The sequence below is a fragment of the Falco naumanni genome, chromosome 1 (genome assembly GCF_017639655.2).
Source record: "Falco naumanni isolate bFalNau1 chromosome 1, bFalNau1.pat, whole genome shotgun sequence".
Taxonomy (NCBI): Eukaryota; Metazoa; Chordata; class Aves; order Falconiformes; family Falconidae; genus Falco; species Falco naumanni.
Window position 1 is genome coordinate 116299138 of NC_054054.1, and position 21936 is coordinate 116321073.

Sequence of the window (21936 nt, forward strand, 5' to 3'; positions counted from 1 at the left end):
GTTGGTGGCCCTGGGAAAGCGGAACTGTCCCCAGGAAGGTGGCAGTGGCCCGGGGAAGGGGATGGCGTTCCCAGGAAGGTGACAGTGTGCCCAGAAAAATGACAATTGACTCTGGCAAAATAGAACTGTTCCAGGAAGGTGGTGGTGGCCCTGGGAAGGGGATGATGTTCCCAGGAAGGTGGCAGTGTCCCCAGCAAGGTGTTGATATCCCCAGGAAGGTGGCAATGCACTCGAGAAGGTGGCAATGTCCCTGGGAAGGTGGCAGCATCACAGCAAAAGTAGTTATGTCTCCAGGGAGGTGGCAGTGTCACTGGGAAGGTGGCAGCATCCTCAGGAAGGTAGTGATGTCCCCGGGAAGGTGACAATATCCCTGGCAGGGTGGAACCATCCCCAGGAAGATGGTGATGCCCCCAGGAAGGTGGCAGTGTCCCCAGAAGGTCGTTGTGTACCTGGGGAGGTGATAATGACCCTGGAAAGGTGCAACTGTCCCCAGGAAGGTGGCAATGTTCCTGGTAAGGCAGAGCTGTCCCCAGGAAGGTGACAGTGTCCCCAGGAAGGTGGCAGCGTCCCCAAGAAGCACCGCAAGCCTGTGCTGCTGTCCTGCTGTGGTGACCTCCCTGTCCCTGGGTTTTGTTGGTGTCCCCCCCGCGGTGTCCCTGCAGCATTGGGGGCTGCGCTGGTTGAGGGGGACAGTCTGGGTGGCGCTTGGGCAGTGGCAGGTGGCATCGGTCCCTGCCACGTGCCTGCGGGAGGTGTCACCTGGTGGAGTCCCCACTCTGGCAGCGGTGGCAGAGCCCACAGGTGCAGGCACGACTTTTGCTACCTGGGGGGAGGTTGCTCCGCTCTCGGCGAGGGACAGTGGTGACACTGCCTGCCGCGGACTGTGGGACCCCCTCTGTCACATCACACGTGCAGCCTCGCCCTGCAGGTCCCCTGGGAGAGGGGACAGCGGTGTCACCTGTGCTCGCTGGAGGAGAGCAGAGCATCGCGGGGGGCAAGCAGCGTGGGGACAGCGGGCGGGTGGCACAGGCCCTGGCTAGGCTGGGGTGGCACGGAACAGGGACGGGTAGTGGCATCCCTGGTGGTGGCACTAACATGGTGCCAGCCCCGGTGAGGTGTCCTGCCACCGAGCCCCCACCTTGGCGTCCCCCATCGTTCTGCCCTCCTGCAGGTCTGCTCCGTTTTGAGGTCCCCTCCCTCCACGTCCCCCTGGATGCCACCCTGTGCCGGGACCTGCCAGAGGCACCGCAGAGACTCTCGGGGCCAGGCCCAGCTGCTCGGCAGGAGGAGGAGGAGGAATCGGAGAGCACAGCCCTATGACAGTGTCCCTGTCCCCAAGCTCATCCTTGCAGCACCCAGGGGCCAGCACCGGCCACCGGCACCGAGGGCCACCGGCACGCCAGTTTTGGGTGGCAAAGCGCCCGGTTTGGGGGCAGTCGCTGTTCTTTATTTCATTTTTTTTTTGCCTTATCCAGACTTTGCCTTTCGACTGGGTGCCTGTGCCCCCCCCCCCCGCCACCCCGCAGCACCCATGGTCCTGGGGTGATGCCACCATCTCCTTTGGTGCCCTGACAGCAGGTGCCACTGGGTACCAGCCAGGTGACAATGAGCTCGCCGGCGCTTTGCAGCGGGATTTCATTTCTTCGGCTTCTTCTCCCTCTGCTTGTTTGCCGGAGCAGGATGGGACCTGACCAGCAATAACCTGGGGACGCACATGTGGCCCCCCCAGGCTCTCGGGGTGCTGGCGGGTGAGGGTACGCATCCCTCAGCACCCGCTGTCCTCCTGGGTTGGTGGCTTTGGTCGTGCATGCAAAGACAAATTAACAAAGATTAATTATCCTTTCCAGAGAGATAAGAGATAGATATATATATATATCGGCAGAGATATATATATATTATATATTTGTATATATATATAGAAAAAATATATAGAGATTTGTTTTTTTGGAGCCATTGCCGCCCACCCGGTGCACAGAGGGAGGATGGAAATGGCAGCGCTTGGCCCCCGCCCCGCTCGCGCCGTGCCCCTCGCCCCAGGTGGGCACTGGGGGGGCACCAGCACCCCAAAGCAATCAATAAATCCATGTGCCACCCGCTGTGAACTGCCCGGCAGCGCTGGCGTTTGGTTAATACCTGTCGGCGCCGGCAGCACCCTGCCTGGCTGTGGCAGCGGCGGCGGGGGGTGTTATGTGGGGGGGATGAGGGCTGGGGGGGCGATGGTGTGGGGGGTCGGTACGGGATGTTGTGGTCCTGCTGCCATGGGGCAGCACCAGGGCTGGATTGGTGCCCACTGATGGAGGCTCTCGGAAGGCGCTTTGCTGTAGGAAATGGGGTTTAATGAGGGTTGGGGCAATAAAATGATGGGGATTTTGCTTTGGGTGGGCTGTTGTGGTCCTGGTCCTGTGAGATGAGGCACCGTCAGATCCAGGGCCTGGTCCCAGCCCAGATTTCAGGCTGGTCCCAGTCCAGATTTGGCATGGTCCCAGTCTGGATTGGTACCTACTGATGGATTTTGGGCATGAGCCCTCAGAGGGCACTTTGCTGTAGGAAATGGGGTTTAGTGAGGGTTGGGTTGATAAAATGATGGGGTTTGCTCTGTGCAGGCTGTTGTGGTCCCAGTCCCATGGGATGGGGCAGCGCCAGGCTTGGGGTGGTCCCAGTCCTGGGGTGGGCACCCACCTGGTTGCAGCAGGTCCTGGCCTGTGTTCTGGGGCTGAGCAGCGTGCGTGCAGAGGTGAGTACCAGGGTGGACGGGCAGCAGTGGGGTTGTACGGCACCAGGAGCTCCCCCAGTCTGGTGGGATGGGGTGGGAGCCCAGACTCCCCTTTGCAAGGCATGGAGAGGCATGTCCATGAGGTACAGGGAGGGAATGCTCTGGGGGATGCTGCTGCCTGGGAAGGCATGGAGGCACCTCTGGGGCATCACACCTATGGGTGCCGGGGAAGGTAGGGTGCTCTGCCTGCACTGGTTATGGTTTTTTTTTTGAGGGGGGGGGGTCCCCAGCCTGGACATGTCACATCCTTCACCCCGTTCCCCATGGGATGCTGGGACCATGCAGGGGGATGCCACCCATGCAGCTCAGCAACATGGCAATGGCTCAGCCCCAGCAACACAAACACCCACCAGGGCAGGGCAGCACCCAAGGGTAGGGGCACCGAGTGGCCCAGGGTGCTGGGGTGGCACATCCCTGGAGCACATCTGCATCCCATCACAGTCCTCCGTGCTGGTGGCCCAAGGCAGGGCCTTTGCAAAGGAGGTAGGCACAGCATCCCCGAGGTCTGGCACAGGGATAGCCACTCGTACTGGGGCTCCCACCCCCTCCTAGCTGTGGCTTTGTGGTGCAGAGCAGCATTCCCATGCCACTGCCAGCACCCATGTGGTGGCCCTGGGCATGGTGGGCACCCATGGGTGCCTGGGGGAGCCTACGGTGCCTAGGGCTGCTGCTTGCCTGGTGACACATGAGTGACAAACCCACACTTGTCCCCTGCTGCCAAGCAGGGGCACAGCTGTGGCACAAGCAGTGACACCACTAGGAGCAACCCTCCAGCAAAAGACGGTCTCCTCTGCCTTCATGTCCTCCTCCATCTCAGCCCAAACCTACTTCCATCTTTACTGCCATCTCCACTGCCATCTCCTCCCCTTCTGCCTCCATCTCTGTCCCTGTCTCCATCACCTCCTCCACTTCCACCTTCATGTCCGCCACCTCATCCCTGCCTACGACTGTGGCTTCACCGTGTTTCTCCAGCCATTCCCATCCTCTGCCATGGTGGACACAGCCACATGGTACTGCCATGGTGACAGGTGCTCCTGTCACCCCCCCTGCCCCCCTCCCTGACATCCCACCGGGCACACAGCCACCATGCCAGGTCAGGATCAGGCCACCATAGATCCTACCAAGCCCTGCTCCCAGGCTGAGCCCCACCCTCCCAGGGCACAGCACACACCGCGGTGCCGGGACCACCACCAACCCCTGGGACCGACGCTGCCCCCAGGCACGGCACGGGCTCCTTTCTTGTGTCTTTAATAGAAACCGCCGGCGGTGGGGCAGCAGCCCCCACGTACAAAAGCTGGCTGGAGGAATCGCGTATTGCATAGACCTTAGTGTGGGGGTCCCGCCCGCCCCCCCAAAATAGTTGCCTTTTAGAAAACAAAAAGCGTCTCTGAATAAAACTCTCCTGGTACAATAAATACTCTCACGCCGCAGAGCCGGGGAGCCTGTGCCAGCCCATCTGCTCCCCGGAAGGGCACGGGGATGCCCCCGGCTCAGGGTGCCCCTGGATTCGGAGCCCCCAGATCAGGATACCCCTGCGTTGGGATGCTCCCAGTTTGGGATGCCCCTGGGGTGGGAGCCTCTGGTTTGGGATGACCCAGCTTCAGGATACCTGAATGCCTCCACTTTGGGGATGCCCCGGTTTGGAAGCCCCCCAGGTCGGGGTGCCCCAGGTTCGGGATGACCCTGTTTGGCATCCCGTTTCAGGGGCCCTTGCGTTGAGAAGCCCCCAGTTTGGGAGCCCCCAGTTCAGGACCCCGTGGCTCGGGCTGCCCCGGGGGGGGATGCCCGCCGGCCGTGGCTCAGAAGCTGGACTCGGGCACGGCCGGGTGGCGCAGGGACCCCGCCGGCTGCCGTCCCCGCTGCAGTGTGGCTCCAGGGGGACCCCGGGTGGGCAGGTGGGGCCCCCCTACGCCCCTGCCCAGGGAGGCCGAGCGCTGCAGGCCCCCCTCGGGGCGCCGGGGCAGGCTGGCTGAGCTCTGCGAGCGTGCCATGGCCACCAGGTTGGGGGACAGCTGGACTGGGGGGACACCTGCATCCCCCTCCAGTCGTGGCAGTCCAGTGTGGCGCAGCCCCCCCGGCCCCTCCCCGCTCCGCCCTGGGCTGCTCTGGCTTTTGGGGGGCAGGCGCAGGGACCCCTCAGCACCAGCGCTGGCGGCTCGCCGCAGCATGGGCACACGGAGGGGCTGGCGGGGGGCTCGGGGGGTGCCTGGCTCCTCCTGCCCCTTGCCAGGCTGTTTCGGGGGGCTGGCTGGTGCAGGGCTGGGGGCTGGGGGGGTGTCAGGGCCGCTCTCCCCACCTGTGCCGAGTGGGAGCAGGGAGCGGCGGGTGCAGCGGGGCCGGCGCCCCGACTCCAGGTAGGCCACCAGCCCCCCCGGCCCCCGCAGCGGGCCACGCTCCTTGCAGGCGAAGGACCAGCGTGGGGGAATGGCCCGGGGGGGGGCACTGGCCGGCGAGAGCTTGACGCTGAGGCTGCGCCCCTGGACACCCCGCACCAAGGGTCTGGCATCGAAACCACCTGCGATTAAAAATATGGTAAGCGGGAGGGGCGGGGAGCCACCCTGGGGTGCTGGGGTGGGAGCGCAGCATCACCTTTCTCCGGGGCAGCCGGGGCATCGGGGGTGCCAGGTGGGGACGGCGGGGTGGCTGGGGGACACGGAGCCGTGGTGGCCCGCGTGCTGCCACCCAGGCGGGCCAGCCAGTGATCCGAGAGCGAGGAGGCAGTGGAGCCTGCGGGAGCGGGAAGCTGGGCTGGGCTGCGGGGCGAGGGGTCTTGCTGTGCCCCCAACCCTTGTGGTCAGCGTGTGTGTGTGACGGCACATGCGTGCCTGTTCCTGCATGTGTGCGCAGGGGCATGTATGTGTGTGACACTGTGCGTGTGCACATGTGCACACTTGGCTGTGCTCTGTGTTCGTGTGCCTGCCCACTGTACCACCCGTGCGCAGGTGTGCATGTGTGTCCACGTGCATGTACATGCAGCTGTGCTCTGTGTGCATGTGCTGAATGCACACACATTTCGCTCTGCAGCACGTGCATGTACCACACTGCGTGCATGCACATGCGCTCAGCCGTGCCGTGTGAGTGACTGTGCATGTGCACCTACCACACTGCTCACACATGTGTCTGTAAGTGTGCGCGTTTGGCTGTGCTGTGTGTGCCCACATGCAGCGGCATGCACGAGCACATGTGCAGACTGAGCTATGCTGTGTGCGTATGTGCCTGCCATACTGCCCGTGCAAGGTGTACATGCATGTCTGTCTGCATGTGTATGCAGCTGTGCTGAGTGCACGTGCATCAGTGCTGTGTCGGCACACCACACTGTGCACGCGTGCAGCTGTGCTCTGTGCGCACACGTGCTGAATGCACACGCATCTGGCTCTGCTGTGCATGTACGGTGCTCTGTGGGCACACGTGCACTTGGCTGTGCCATGCGTGCCCGGGGTCGTGGCCTTGGGGTGCAGGGAGGTGGGGGTACTCACCCCTGATGGAGCTGCCGGCTGACCACGTGGGCACGGCGTTGCGGCGCTGGTAGAAGAGGATGTAGGCGCTGCGGGTGCTCACCTCCGCCTCCTGCACCCCCTCCACCCTGCTGTCGTCGTAGCTGTACCACTGCCCATCCAGGGCGTTGCAGCAGTAGGCTGGGGGCAGGAGGTGAGGGGGAGACAGAGGGAGTGAGGGGGGATGTGGGCTCTGCCCTGTAACCCCCAGCCCCAGGGTGCAGTGGGTAGCATAAGCCCCACAGTGCAGGGGCAGCCTGGGGGGCACAGCCCAGTTCCAGGCCTGCCCCGGCATGGATGCACCAGGACCCTGTGCCCCCTGTTCCCCAGCCCCCCTGTGCTATGCCCCATGGCACACCACCCTGCAGCACCCCCAGACCCCACACCATGCCCCACACCACAGCCGTGCAGGGTCCCCCAACCCAAAGCCATTCCACATGGTACACCTCCTTGCAGTAACCCCAAGCCCCACCCCATGCCCCATGGCACAGCACGATTTGCCCCCAAACCCCATGGCATACCCCCTGCAGTGCCCCCAAACCCCACACCTTGCCCCACAGCACACCGGCTGTCCCCCACCTTGCTCCCACCCCTCGAGCCCCCCATGCTCACCAGTGTAGTGGCCGCCCTGCATGCTGCCGTGGTGGTTGCAGACGGCGTACAGGTCGTAGAGGTAGTCGCGGGGGCAGCTCGGGGGCAGGCAGAGGGGGGGCTGCCAGGGCGCCCAGCGCCCCAACAGCTGCCCACCGGCCTGGCCCCGCTGTGCCACATGGGGGGCCATGTCGAGACCCCGCAGGGGGAACCTCACCAGTGTGGTGAGTTTGTGCCGGTGCTCAGCCACCTGGCGAAAGCGCTTGAGGTGGATGATGAGGATGTCAGGCAACGTCCAGAGGCTCAGCTTCACTGTGCCCTGCTGGGGCACCTTGCAGTGCGGGCAGCGCCAGGCGTCATCCGGGGCCAGCTGGGGACACCACATGCCACGGCCACCTCCCTCCCCAACACCCCCCCTGCCACCTCCAAAGCCCCCCTGGCACCACAAGCACCGACAGCCACCGTGCTGCGGCGGATCTGCCGGGCGCAGGCGGGGTGCGGGCAGAGCGCCCAGTACCTGCTCCTCCTTGGTGTAGAGCTGGAAGCACTCATCCAGCGTGCAGCTGTGCTGCTGCCGGTGCGCTTGCTGCTGCAGCCGCACGCTCTCGGCGTCCTGCACCACCTCCTCCTGGATGTTGCCAAAAAGGCTTGGGGGAGGGGGCAGGGGGTGACAGGACACGGGGGATCAGGAAGGGTGACCTGGATGATGGGGTGTCCCCCCGCCACGGGTGCAAGGGACTCACCGCTCTTTGGTGCTCATGTCCCACTCCACTGTCAGCTTCACATGGGGAGGGCCACCTGCCCCGCTCAGCTGCAGGGCTCTGGGGGGCAAGGACGAGGTGAGTTGCCCCCAAACCCCCCTGTCTCCATGGGGTCACCTCCATGCCAGCCTCCAGCGGCAGGCAGGGACAGCCACCCCCCCCCCCCAGTGCAGCACCCAGAGCAGAGACCCAGTGCCCAGGGAGTGTGGTAGCACCCATAGTGACACCACTGGCCACACAGTGACACTGTGGCCAGCCACAAGGACACCTTTGGCCACCAATGGTGACACCACAGCCACCCACAGGGACACTGTGACCAGTCACAGCAACACCACTCGCCATCTCAGGGGGGTGAGGAGACATCCTGGGGACAAACCTGTCCCTGCAGCACCCTTACCTGTCGACGGCAGGGTGGCAGAGAGGGCGGGGGTCCTGCGGGGACAGGTAGGCGCAGGGGGCCGAGCCCCCGGCCAGGCGGATGCGGAAGAGGGCTCCCGTGCCCTGCAAGGGGAGAGGGGGCTGTGGGGCTGGTGGGGGGCAGAGCCCCCCCTGCCCTCCGGCAGCACCTGTGCTTTGTGACATGGGAGAAAAATGTCGCCAAAAATCAGGTTTCTTTGATCCCCGTGTTTGGGCTGGCAGGGGACTCCCCCCAGGACGGGGATGCCGCGCTGGGGGATGACCTGTCCTGCTGGCTGCGGTGTGGTTGGGGGGCAAGGGGGCGGCACAGGGACACCAGAGCCTGTGGGATGGTGGCACCTGGGTGCTGGGGAGGCTCTGCGGTGGGAGCTGGGTGGCACTGCGGCCACCCATAGAGATGCTGTGGCCACCCATGGTGACACCATTGCCTACCTGCAGTGACAATGAGACCACCCACACAGACACCACAGCCATACACGGTGGCCACCCATGGTGACCAGCTAAAGGGAGACCACTGCCACCCACGGTGACACTGTGGCTGCCCACTGTGAATGTGACCACCCACTGGGACAGCATGGCCACCCACAGTGACTATAAGCCACCAACACCAAGAGCACACACACCCACAGTGCCACCTTGGCCAACCATGGTGACCCTGCAGCCAAGCACAGCTCCACACATGGTCACCCATGACTCCACCAGGGCCACCCAGGGCTCCACGATGGCCGCCCATGGAGACACCAGGGCCACCCATGGAGAGACCACAGCTACCCAGGGCTTGACCAGGACCACCCATGGCTCCACCAGGGCCACCCAGGGCTCCACGATGGCCACCCATGGAGACACCAGGGCCACCCATGGAGAGACCACAGCTACCCAGGGCTTGACCAGGACCACCCATGGCTCCACCAGGGCCACCCACGGCTCCACCAGGGCCACCCATGGAGACACCACTGCTACCCATGGCTCAACCAGGGCCACCCACGGCTCCATCACCACCACAGCCCTGATAGCAGCAGGTGCCAGCAGCCCCAGCTGAGCATGCCCTGGGAGGGGACAGCAGTGCCCCACCTCCAGCTCACCTGTGCCCGCAGCTCCCCCCGCAGCAGGGCCCGCAGCTGAGCCAGGATGCTGTGCTGGAGCTGCTCCCAAGAGACACCCCGCTCCTCCCGCAGCACCAGCGGTGGCCCGAACCTGGGGACAGCAGGGGACAGCCGGCTGAGGGGGGACACCCCCAAGCCCCCTCCCCCCGGGGGGTCAGGAGGGGCGGCAGCGCGCAGGCAGGCAGGGCGGGCGGGTACCTGGCGAGCTGGGGGCCGGTGCCCGCCGTGTTGCAGAGCAGCAGCAGGATGCGGCCGGCCGCCCCGCGGTGCAGGCAGTCGGAGGAGCGGGCGGCCGCGGGCGGCAGGCGCTGCCCCTCGGGCTGGGGGGTCCCGGGGGAGGCGGGCAGGCTGCGGGGGCACCCTGCGGGCAGGGCAGGGTGAGCCCCGGCCCCCCACACCGATGGGGGGCAGTTAAGGGGCTCTCGTTTAGCGCGGGTGTTAATTAGTGTGCGGGAGTTAATTAGTGCGTGGGGTCCTCCAGGCAGAGCGGTGTCAGCGTGGGGTCTCCTGCCCGCCCACAGCACTGCCCCCAGGCCTCCCACCACCCAGGGCATGGCCTCCGCCAATCACGGCAGCGCACACCTGCCTCCAACCAATCACGGCAGCGCACACCTGCCTCCAACCAATCACGGCAGCGCACACCTGCCTCCAACCAATCACGGCAGCGCACACCTGCCTCCAACCAATCACGGCTAAAGATCTCAGTTTCCCACCGATCCCAGCGGTGCGCAGCTGTGCCTGACCAATCCCAGCACTCACGACACCACTCCCTTCCCCCAGTCAGGGCACACCTCAGCCACCAATCACATCGAGGGCCTCCCCCACCTCCCACCAATCCCCGTGCACAGCTCCCACCCCAGGCCGCTCCCAACCAATCCGAATGGTGTGGGCAGGCAGCACCAGCCAATCGGGGCGGGGGGGCGGTACCTGCGCGGCGGGCAGGGGGCGGCTGGAAGGCGTAGAGGGGCGCCCCCTGCCCCGCAGCACCCAGCTCCTCTGTGTCACCCAGGGAGCGCAGGAAGCCCCGCGGGGACACCTCGGCCAGGATCACCTGCGGGACAGCACCCAGCGGCCTCAGCACCCCAAGGGGTGGCCCGGCCCCCCAGCTCCACCCCCCCCTCCAGCCGCCCCGTTACCTGCTCCGGGGGGATGCAGCCCTCCCGCGCCACCATCTCCCGCAGCTGGGCCACAGTGCCGAGCAAGGGTACGGCCAAGCCCACCCGCACGAACCGCCAGCGCTCACATTGCAGCACCAGAGTGACGTTGAGAGCCCTGGGGACACCGCGGGGACACGCACGCACCTCAGCAGGGGTAGCCTGTCATGGGCTGTGCTGAGGCCCGACGTCGCTCATGACCGCGCTGGATGGACCCCGTGCCCCACTGTGGCCACCACAGCAAACACCCATTGGACACTGATCCTGCGGCGGCAGCTGTCACCCATCCCCGATGCTGCCACCACTTCCCATGTTAATGATTTACCCCCAAATATGCAAATTACCCTGGTTGGCATGCCCTTCCCCCTGCCCCGCCAGGCAGCGGACGTGATGCTGGCCGTGCCGGCGAGCGGCTGGGGAGGCACAGGGCTGGGCTCACCTGGTCTGGCGCAGCGGGATGGGCAGGGAGATGCACAGGAAGGGGTCGAAGGTGTTGCTCTGCTTCAGGCAGTGAGGGCACGTCAGGGAGGACCTGCGAAACACAGCCCGGGGGCGTCACCAGCGCGGGCATGGCACCCTCAGAGACCCGCACCTTGGGGCTACGGCGCCCTGCCACCAGCACCACCCATCCTGGGTACCACATCCCGAGTGCTGCATCCTGCGGGGCTTGGGTGGCCCCAGCATCACACAGGGTTTGTGCAGGCTCCTGCCAGGGCAGGGCACCACAGCCCATCCCACCACAACACCCTCCCAGTACCCCCATTCCCAGCCTGCCAGCAGGGGTGGGGTAACAGCACCCTTCCCGGGGGCTGCCGGCTCTGCCCACCCAGTCCCTGCCATGGCACAGCCACTAGCTCCAGGGGAGCCCTGGGGACAGCAAGGGGGGACCCATCCGCTCTGCTGGGGGCATGGGCCACTGGGGAGGAGCACATTCCCCCGCCCCTTCCTCATCCCCCACAGCATCCCACAGGAGATGCTCCACCAAACCTCAGTTTAAAGGAAATTTTAATGTCAACCACCGCCTTACCTCCTATTTCTTCTTAATTAATTTTTATTTCTTTCTTTTTTTCCTCCTTTTTATTCCACAAAAAGGGGGGAAAATAAATTAAAAAAAAACAAACAACAAACAAATAAAAATCCTGAGCCCTTGTTATCTGTCACCTTAAAAGAGCCACTGAGCTCCCCGGGAAGCAGCCACACAAATCAATAAATCCTTTTGCACACAGACGGCTCTGGCACGCAGAAGGGTGTGCAAGTGTCTTTTTTGATACAGGGTGAGGGATTACTTGAGCGAGGAAGGACTTGTGATGCCAGAAGTGTCCCCTCACGCCCGCGATGCCGTGGCATGGGGGCAGGGTAGCCAGATGCTGCCCACCCAAGCCTCCCATGAGTGCCAGCCAGATGAACACGTGGGGTGTCCCATCACCCAGATGTGGGGACCCACTCCCGGGATGCAGTTCAGACCCTGCTCTGGACCAGTCCTTAATAAACCAACTCACCCTGCCCAGCCAAAAGTCACCCAGCCCATCACCCCCACAATCCAACACAGCTCCGTCTAACTGCGCTGCTCCCGGAGCTTCCCGGCTCATTCCTGGCGTAAGGCAGGAGCCCCAGGGCTGCAACAGGGGTGGGGAGTGGGCAGGACACCCCACTCACTGCTGCAGGGATTTGGGCTCTGACCCTCCCCGTGTCCTTCTTGGCACTCACAAAAATATTTGCTGGCATTGAATCAAACTAAGAAATGTCCTGAACCCCCTTGCTCGGCATTTCACCCAGCGCTGTGGCTGCCCCACCTGCGGGGGAAGAAGCTCCCAAGCCTGGGCTAGGTGGGCTGGCTGGCTGGAGCCCCCCTGCAGGGCTACGCGCTCCCCAGCTCACCCCTTCCCTGGGCTCACAGGGTCTGGCCACCCACCAGCGAAGCCCCCCCAGTGCTGCCTGGAGCTGGCAGGAGGCCGAAGCCCCCGGCCGGGCAGGTCCCAGCCCTCCCGCTCACCTGTACTGGGCCTGGAAGTGGCTCTGCACGAAGCTCTGCCCACCGGGATGCTGGGCGGCTGGCGAGGGGCTGCCGGCACCGCTGCCCCCGTCCTCGCCGGGCTGTGGGGGCAAGAGACAAGGCAGGTGAGTGCAGTGCCATGGTGTCCTGTGGGGGCTGGGGACATGTGCCAGTGAACCAAGTCCAGCTTCAGTGTCCCCACGGCACCAGGATGGGCTGAAGGTGATGCCAAAGTGACCCCCTGCCTGGCACCCACCAGCCCGGCACTGCTGTCCCCTCCGGGCTCCCTGTACGCCTTCTCCTGGGCTATGTCCCATCCACCAGCCAACACGGGGTGCTAAGGGTTAACCCCCCTGCCTGCATCCCTGCCCCAGCACCAGCCCATGGGCAGGGGATCTGCTGTGGCAAGACCCCCAAGGGCCACCCAATGCAGTCTGGCGACTGCAGATCCCAGACACCGAGGAACTGGAGCTGGGAACGCAGTCCATCCTGGCTGAAATCCTCCAGGAGGGAAGTCCTGGGCAAGGCAGCTGGGTGCCTGCAGCAGCCCCTCCAGCAGGGGAATGCTTGGGCGGGGGCAAGCTGGTCCCCCACAGCATCCCCCCCAAAGAGCCCCAGTACCCCCGGGCACACCCTGCAGCATGGGCAGCCCCGACAGGGAGGTGCCCACAGCACCCTGGCACCCACTGTGCAGGCAAAGGCACCCATGGGTGCTGGGAGCAGCCGTGCTGTGGGGAGAGCTGGGGCAAGGGTGGGATGGTGCAGGGGGCAGTGACCATGCGTCTGTGTCCGTCTGTCTGTCCCTGAAAGACGAGCCCCTGGAGCCAGTGTGCGCGTTCCTATGCATGCACCTGCCTGAGGCAAACAGGACTGGGCACAAATTAACCGCATGCAAATCACCAGAACCAGGGATCTAAAAAAAGCCTTGGCTGGCGCGATGCCCTCCCAGGCAGCTGGGCCAGCGTGGGGCTCAGAGCCGCCCAGAAAACCAGCCCCGGTGCTGCCCGTCTCCCCCGGGCCTTTACCAGCCACATGCCCAGGTGTGGCACCTGGCACAGCACCTGGCACGCCAAGCCCAGGCACAGCACCCCAGCGTGGCACCCCAGCATGCCAAACCCAGGCATGGCACCCGGTACACGGCACGCTGAGCCCAGGCACAGCACCCAGCACCCCGACTGCCCCGGAGCTGGGCTTTCAGGGGCCACGTGTCCGGCGCGGGCGGTGGGAGTGCTTGCTCCACCACCTCCCCATGTCACCACGTCTCCTGGCTCAGCCCCGGGCAGTGGGGTGCCCACCTCCCCTCCCACACCACCAACACCCGACCCCTCTCCGGGCCTGACACACGGGCACCCTGAGCCACCGCAGCCACAGCTGGGTCCCCACAAGCCTGTGGCACATCCCTGAGCAACACCAGGGCCCCTTCCCCAAGAGAATCCAGCTGTTCTGCGGGCCGGACACTGCTCGGGGTGGGCGAATAAGGGAGCCCTCTCTCCATGCCCCCTGCTTGGTGCACTGAAGCACAGCCCCTGCTCTCCCTGCTCTCGGCAGGGACTGACCCCGAGGACGGTGCCGCCAGGCTGCCCATGTCCCTGCCGCTCGCTCCCAGGGCTGGCACAGGATCCTTTCGTCTGTCCCAAGGAAAGGCAGGACCCCCGCCTGGGGAGGCGGCTGCTTTTCTCAAATTTGGGGGACTCCAGCACTGGCTCCAGCAGGTGAGATGTGCCCCAGGGACCCCAGCAAGAGCCAAGTCCTCTGCTCCACTCCACAGGGAATGGGGACACTGGGACACAACCATGTTACACAGCCAGACGTGCCTGGTTAGGAAAAACCTCCTGCCCTGGGAACTGCGGGGAGCGCCCGTCCCTGCTTACAGAGGACAGGAGTCACCGGTTTCACCACCTGCTACAGCCACGCAGAGCCCGACGGCAGAGGAGATGCCGCATAAGGGAGCCTCGGTAGCTCGGGAAAGGACTGGGCTATTTTGGGATAAGAGAGGGAAGTTTTGGTGTTGCTGTGAGTGAGACTGAAAATCAATGAGGTATTTGGCTCATGGGAGGTGGATTTTCCTCGTGCCATCTGCTGGCACCGAGTCCTGCTGAGCCTGACGTGTCCTTATGGCCTGCCCGGGGCCAGGGTCCATCTGGTGTGGCAGAGAGGGGACCTGGACAGGGTCTGCGTCCCACGTGACCCCCAAAAGCCAAGGGGGATGCCGCCTCCTCCTCCTCCTCCAGCCTTCCTGGCAGCCAAGCCTTGGTCCCTCCCTCGGCAGCCTCAGAGCCCACTGGGTGTCACAGCAGACACCTTGTGGGCACCCATCAAACATCCAGGAGGTATTTCCACCCCTGCAGCCTGCCCGGCTACAACCTCCTCAGCTTCTGCTTTCCACCAGCTGAGCTCCCCTGCTCGCTGAGCCTTGGCACCGGCTTGGCCATCCCCCTCCTCCCCATCCTTCAGTATCTGCACAAACCCTCCTCCCCCAGCCCGTGCTACCCAAAACCGGGGCAGGCACATGCATGCCCACCTCCCACCAGACACTTCAAAGCAATTTATAGACTCACAGCCCCCACTGGGCATCCCATCCCCAAGGACATGGGTGCCCAGGCACCGCTCAGGTGGTATCCCCCACAAGGAGCCAAGACTGGAGGATGCCAAGCAAAACCAAGGATGCAGTGGGGACACAAAGGGTCCTGTCCCCAGAGCCAGGCAGCTGCTGCAGGCATTGCCACCGCACCACCTGCCGTGCAGGCAGCCGAGGGCACCGTCGGCGTCACACCACAGCCCATGGCACACACTGGCACCTCGCATTTCACAAGCGAACAACGGGAGCTGCCCGCTGCCAGGCTCCCCCAAACAGCCTGGGGTATCTACGTGGCCCAGGGAAAGGCGGGCAGGGCTGAGGATGGCTCAGCTCAGCGCAGGGATGGCTGCAGTCCCCTGGGCAAGCAGGGCTGGAAGCCACAGGGCTGCCCCAGCCCAGAGGCTTTGGAGATGGGCACCACAGCCAAACCCTCCCACCTGGGACAGAGCCATGCCCACGTGAGGCTGGTGGCTGGGCAGGTGCTGCTTGCAGGGACCCCAACCTGCCCCCCCCCGGCCACAGCCGCAATGCCCCAAGCTGGGGACAAGGAGGATGAAGCTGTTCCCAGGACCCCCGTGCCCAAGACGGACATCACCCTGAAGCAGGGGCAGCACGCTGCTGCGCCGAGCCAACGCGACAGACACCGGCTGCACAAACCCATCCGCTGCAACAGGCAGCGCCCCGGCGGGCAGGCAGCCAGCAGGCAGGGCCAGGGTGATGCCGCGAGCGCAGATGGATGGAAGGAGACTTAATTACTCGTTTTGCCAGCAGCAAAGCCGCTGCGCTGTAATTACAGCGGGCTTAGCTGGAGGTGGGGAGGGACCGGGGAACCAGATTTCCTCCTGACTGAGCAACACCAAGAACCAGGGTGCCCACCAGAAACGGGGTGCTCCATTGGATGGGCTCCTGCCGACACCCCCACTCTCCCAGCACCCCAAGCACCGTGCCCAGCCCCGCAGCACCCAGATCCCACCACCGCCCTGCCCACACACCAGCCAAACCACATCACCCGCATTGCCATCCCATAGCGGGTTGGGGGGACAAGCCCAGCACACCCCCTCCCAGGGCATCACGGCTTCTTCGGTTCCAGACGTGGCACAGACACCCGCCATGAGCCAGGGTGTGCTGCCACCCCGGCCGGGGCCACCCACCTCCTCGGGGACACGGGCCTGCAGGGCGGGGGAGGCGGCACCCAGGTCCTCGTGCATGCGGTCCAGCAGCCAGAGCAGGAACTCGAGGGCGTCGTGCTGCGCGTTGCCCCGAAACTGCGAGCTGTGCTTGGAGACGATGTTCTGCAAGAGATGGGCAGGGCGGGCGCTGAGCCTTGGGCCATACATACTCGGCACTAACGAACGGCCAGTTCATTAGCATCCATCATAAAAACCCATCCCAACCCAAACAGCATCTGCCCTCATCTTGCCTCTGCAGGGACACTGCGGCCGCACGGGGACAGCGGAGCAGCGGGGACACGGGCACACATGGCCGAGCAGCAGCTCGGTGGCCCATCAACGTGATGTCTCAGCCCTCAGCTGCCGGGATGAGGCTGGAGGGGGACAGCTTGCTGCAGGTGAGGGGACAGGGCGCATCCCAACACAGCCCACACAGGGAAGCTCAGCCCAGAGGCACCCACCAGTGTCACCTGCCCTGTGCACGCGGCGTAATGCCCAGCGTGGGGATGCTCCAGCCGGCAGCAGCTCCCCCCAGGCCCTGCCTGCCCTTTGCCCCCCCACCAGCAGACAGCCTAGTGCCTCCCCCATGCCACAGCCCCCCCGGGCAGGCAATGCTGGCAGCACCAGCCCAGCCACCAAAGGCCCTAGAAGAGACAAGGGATGCTCATACGGTCAAGCAAAAGCGGCAGAAGGGAAGCCCCTGAGCAAACCTCCTGCATCCCAAAACTGGGGATGCTCAGCCCAGCAGAGCCTGGCACTCAGCACCCTCTGACTGAAGCACAGCAGGTGAGCGGGGAGGGAGACCAGGGATGTCCCTGACGGAGCGACATGCTGGGGGTTCCCACCAGCCCCCGCTGAGGGCAGTGCTGGGGAGGGGGTGCTGCCAGCCCTGCCAGGCTCTCTCCCTGCACCCAAAGCCCTGCCAGCTGCCCCTGCCCAGGGCTGCCTTCTGCTCCCCACCTCTCCTCCTCCCCCTGGCTCTGCAGGGAGGTGCTCACTGGGCTCCCCGCAGCATCCCCCCCCCTCCCCCTCCCCTTGCCTCCACCCTGGGACGTGCAGCTCCGTGCACAGCCCAGGAATCAGGCCTGGGGCAGCCACAGGCTGATGAAACCACCGCATGCTCCCTGCGGGCACCCTGCCCTGAAGCCCAGGTCCCCGTGCCACTCGCCGCACAACTTCACCCGTGCCTGGATCAGGTCCCACTGCCCTGGCCCCCCACCAAGCCACCGGCCACGCCACAGCATTTTGGCTTATCAGCATTAATTTTCCTGCCAGGTGAGTGCTGCAATGCCCTTACAGGGGGCTCCCCCCTCACCGGGGGCTGTGGTGACCACAGCAGGGCTGGGAATGCCATGGGGCTGAAGTGGTGCCCGGGAAGGATGAGCCCACCGGCATGTCATCAGGCCACCGAGCCAGTGCTGAAGCTGGCTCCTCAGCCAAGTTAGCCAAGGTCCCAGCAGGGCCACATGCCTGGGTTTCAGGTGGCCCCAGGGGGGCTCAGCTGTGGGTATGTGCTGCCAGCAGATGCCACCCACCCATGAGAGCTGCGTCAACAGCTCCCGGGGGAGCGGTGTGAGCCTGGGTGAGTCCCTGACCCCAAAATGCAGGTGGCATGGGGCTGGGAATCCCACTCCCGGCAGGGAACCCAGGGAGGGTGCCCAGAGAGCACCCAGGAAGGCAGAGCTGGGGGTCCCCAAGGACTCATCTTCAAGCCTGGGCCAACAGTAGCTGCTCAGAGACAGGAAAGGACAATTTTAGGATCTCAGTCCCAAGCCCTGCACGAGGAGTGAGAAACCCCAACCAGCTATGTGGATTTCAACCAGCTGATGCTGTTTAACCCTAACCATCCATGCTGCTTTTAACCAGCACAGTTAAACGGGACCAGCTGGGCAGGGATCAGACCTCCAGCATCACCAGCTAACACCCTGAGCCCATATCTCCCCCAGCCCCCCCCCCCCCCCCCCCCCAGCCCTGCTCCCAGAGCACAAGCATCCTGGTACAAGCAGAGGGAGCAAGGCCACCACGGATGAGCTTCAAGCGGAAAGAGCTGCAAACTCAGCTCTTATTTTAAAAATCTTATGTAGGTTGATATATTTAAAAAAAAAAAAAAAAATAAAGTGGAAATTCATGGAAGATGCAGATAACCACCCAGAGGGAGGTAATTCAAAGTGAAGGCTGGAAGCTTTGTTTGGTTTTGGTTTTTTTTTTTTTTCCTCTGGGCCTAAGGAATGTGTGTGTTCGGGAGCAGAGGGCACAGAAGCCCCGTGCCCTGCACTGCCAGGGCTCGTTACTTTGCTATGAGGAAATTAATGGCAGTGAGCTCCCGCAGGAGCGCCCATTGCACCCTGGCAGTCCCTGTGGGGTGGGTGCTGCCACGCTCCAGGCAGGTCCCCTGGGAAAGGGGGGCACAGCAGTGGGTACCCCAGCCCCTGCCCATGCCACAGGTGCCGGCAGCACCACCAGGAGCCCTGACCCGGGATGGGGCCCGGCTTCCCAGCAGCTCCCCCGTGCACTTTGCAAAGTTACCTGCAGCAGCAGGTCCCCGCTGAAATGTCACCCGCAGACCCGTGTCCCCACGCGGGGAGCTGCGATGCCAGGCTCGAAGCACTGCCCTGTGCCCGATACCCTGTCCTTGTCCCCAGGCTGGGCGCAGGGCCACAGCGTGCTGTGTGGCACCCAGCACGGGTGTGACGCACCCAGTGACAGGGCCTGAGGCCACTGAACTGGGCGCCCAGGGCACTATCCTGCCCTACCCACCCGCACGGGCAGCACCTGCCCACCCTTATGGCTCTGTGGGGGGCTGGGGTGGGGGGTCTCACCTGCCCAGAGAGGTCAGAGCAGGTGAAGGCTGCCCAGGCAGAGGTGGGTGACGGCAGTAGGGCTGGGGGTGTCTGGCAGGGCAAGGTGATGTGAGCAGGGGGTGCCAGTGGGTGCTGAGGGCAGGTGGGGGTGCCCGTGGGGGCTGTGGGAAGGGGTGCCGTGGGGATGCATAGGCAGAGGATGCCAGAGAGTGCTGCAGGTGGGCAGGGGGATGTCAGTGGGGGGTGCCAGGGGGTGCTGTGGGCAGTGGGATGCCGTTGGGGGGTGCCGGGTGGGCAGGGGTGCCAGTGGGTGCTGGTGGGGGCTACTGATGGGTTCTTGGGGCTGAGATGCCAGTGGACTCTGCAAGCAGGTGGATGCTGGTGGGGGGTACTGGTGGGCTCTGCAAGCGGGAGGATGCTGGTGGGGGGTACTGGTGGGGGGTACCGGTGGGTTCTTGGGGCTGGGATGCCAGTGGGTCCTGCTGTGGAGTACCAGTGGGCTCTGTGGGTGGGAGGATGGCAGTGGGTGCTGGTGGGGGGTACCAGTGGGCTCTGCAGGCAGGGGCATGCTGGTGGGGGGTACCAGTGGGTTCTTGGGGCTGGGATGCTGGTGGGCTCTGCAGGCAGTTGGATGCCGGTGGGGGGTACTAGTGGGTGCTGGTGGGGGGTATTGGTGGGCTCTGCAGCCGGGGGGATGCCAGTGGGGGGTACCGGTGGGTTTTTGGGGCTGGGATGCTGGTGGGCTCTGCGGGTGGAGGGGGGATGCTGGTGGGCTCTGCGGGTGGAGGGGGGATGCTGGTGGGCTCTGCGGGTAGAGGGGGGATGCCGGTGGGGGGTACCGGTGGGTTCTTGGGGCGGGGATGCTGGTGGGCTCTGCAGGCAGGTGGATGCCCGTGAGGGGTATCGGTGGGCTCGGCGGGCGGGGTTGCCGTCGCGGCGGCGGGGCCGTACCTTGAACTCGGCGGAGAGCTGCGGCGTGTAGTCGCGGGTCCAGAGGGCGCGGACGAGCGCGGCCAGGCGGTGGGTGACCTCGGCGCGCGCCCCGCGGGCGCGGTACCGGCCCAGCGCCAGGAACTCGGCCAGCGGCGCCGTGTTGCTCAGGCACTGCACCACCGCGTTCATGAAGCAGGTGTTGCCGTGGTTCCGCAGCCCCTGCGCGCCCGGCGGCCGCTCGCCGCCGCCCCCCGGGGCCGCCCCGCCGGGCCGCCGCCGCCGCCGCTCCCCGCCGCCGCCCCCCCCGCCCCGGAACCCCCCCTCGTCGTCCTCCGGGGCGGCGCGGCGCCTCCCGCGGCCCCCGGCCAGGCGCGCCCAGGTGCGGAGCAGCCGCCCGGCCAGGCTGCCCAGCGAGCGCAGCGCCCGCCGCCGCCGCCCGCCCCCCGCCGCCCCCCGCGGCCGCCCCGCCGGGCTCCCCCCGCCGCCCCGCCGCCGCCCCGGGCCGCCGCCGCCGCCCCCCCCCGCCGCGCTCATGGCCCCCGGCGGCCGCCGCCCGCCCCCGGCCCCCCCGGCCCCGGCCCCGCGGCGGCGCGCATGGCCCCGGGCGGGCGCTGGGCACCCCCCCGCCGCCGGTGCCGGTGCCGGTGCGGGGGCCGGCGGGGCCGGGCGGGAGGTTTTGTGCGCGGCCGGCTCCTCCCCCGGCCGGGCTGGCTCTGGGAGAGGGAAGGGAGCGGGAGGAGGAGGAGGAAGAGGAGGAGGAGGGAGCGGGGAGCTGCTGCCGCGGGCGGCAGAGCCGGCCGAACCCCGGCGTCCCCAGCATCACCGCGGGGTGCCCCCGCCTGCCGCCCCCAGCATCACCACAGGGTACCCCTGCCTGCCCCCAGCATCGCGCTGGGGTACACCCACCTGCTGCCCCCAGCATCACCCCGGGGCACCCCTGCCTGCCCCCAGCTTCACCTTGGGGTACACCCACCTGCTTCCCCCAGCATCACCGTGGGATACCCTGCCTGCCCCCCCAGCATCACCCCGGGGTACCCTCCATCTGCCCCCAGCATCATCCCAAGGCACCCCCACCTGCCCCCAGCATCATGCCAGGGTACCCCCCACCTGCTGCCAGTATCACCCTGAGGTATACCTGCCTGCCTCCCCCAGCATCACCGTGGGATACCCCATCTGCCCCCAGCACCACCCCGGGGCTTTCCCAGTAGTCCCAGCCATGCCCACTGGTGCTGCTCTCAGCATCACCCCAGGGTGTCACAGCGTCACTGTGTAGTGCCCCTGTCCTGCACCTCTGGGTGCTCTTAGCTGGCACAGGGGGACAACGTCACCTCTGTGCCCACCACACCGATATTTTGGGACGTAACGTGGCTCCCTCCCCACAGAGCCACAAAACGAGGGTGGCCAGCCCAGCACTGGCAGAGCCCAGAGGCTTTGGCCACCTCCTGCCCACCCCGCACTGGCTGGCACCCTGTGTGGGTGCTGGTTTGGGGGCCGGCAAAGCCTGGCTCCCAGCTGTAGGGACCAGCCCCGGAGCCCTCCCTGTGCAGCGTGGCCGCGAGGGAGGCAGGATGGCCGAGGCCACCAGGTCAGTGACCTGCTCTCCACCACAGAGGAAACCCACCGTGGTTTTTACAGGTGGTTTTCAGCCGGATCAGCCCCCTGGCCCAGCTGGATCCGTCCCATGGCACCATGCCGGCACAGGGAAGGGGGTTGCAGTGGGCCTGGCTGTTTCTGCAGCAAATCACCCTCCGCTCAATTGCAACCCAGCAGCAGCACATTGCGCTTCAAACAGCTGCAGGAGACTTAAATCCCCCAACCCAGTGTGGCCGCGTGGGGCTGGGACCCACTCGCCTCTACCAACAGCCCTGACACTGACTCTGGCCCAGGGCTGCTCTGGTGGCTCCACAAGGCGCTGAGACAGCCCCGAGTGGGGACTGGAGGCAGCAGGGCTGCCCCGTGAGCCGGCCAGCCCAGGCACACCTCGGGCAGCTGCCGTCGTCCTTTGTCAGGGCCAAGGGGCTGGCAAGGGACAGAGTAGGCAGGAGGTCCCTCTGCCAGGCAGGGGTGCCACTCAGTGTCACCTTGCTGCAGGGCAGGAGGGTGGCAGTGGCCCCATTGCAGCCGAGTGGCTCTTCTCTCCCCAGGGAGCTGCTGAGGCTGGTGCTGAGC

The 21936-nt window shown here is 65.5% G+C and overlaps 2 protein-coding genes across 6 annotated transcripts in view; one reads left to right on the forward strand and one right to left on the reverse strand.

The window, feature by feature from the left end:
• The window catches only part of ARHGAP44 (Rho GTPase activating protein 44), a 32085-nt gene extending 27906 nt beyond the window's left edge, over window positions 1–4179 (forward strand). For 4 of the 5 annotated variants that reach the window (XM_040580329.1, XM_040580354.1, XM_040580340.1 and 1 more), the window contains one exon: window positions 1172–4179. In XM_040580329.1, coding sequence (XP_040436263.1) covers window positions 1172–1320 — 149 coding nt within the window. In that variant the 3' untranslated portion in view covers window positions 1321–4179. The remainder of the gene's footprint in view (window positions 1–1171) is intronic. The other variant, XM_040580363.1, reaches the window with a different exon arrangement.
• Window positions 4013–20940, reverse strand: USP43 (ubiquitin specific peptidase 43). The gene is made up of 16 exons (XM_040587633.1): window positions 20903–20940; window positions 19786–20221; window positions 16016–16156; window positions 12287–12387; window positions 10733–10825; window positions 10276–10411; window positions 10067–10190; window positions 9338–9500; window positions 9119–9230; window positions 8017–8120; window positions 7602–7679; window positions 7376–7505; window positions 6880–7228; window positions 6250–6408; window positions 5363–5500; window positions 4013–5288 (listed from the first exon to the last, which is right to left on the reverse strand). The coding sequence occupies exons 1-16, from the start codon at window positions 20938–20940 to the stop codon at window positions 4573–4575; spliced, it is 3018 nt and encodes a 1005-aa protein (XP_040443567.1). The 3' UTR covers window positions 4013–4572.
• Between the last annotated feature and the right edge of the window lie 996 nt (window positions 20941–21936).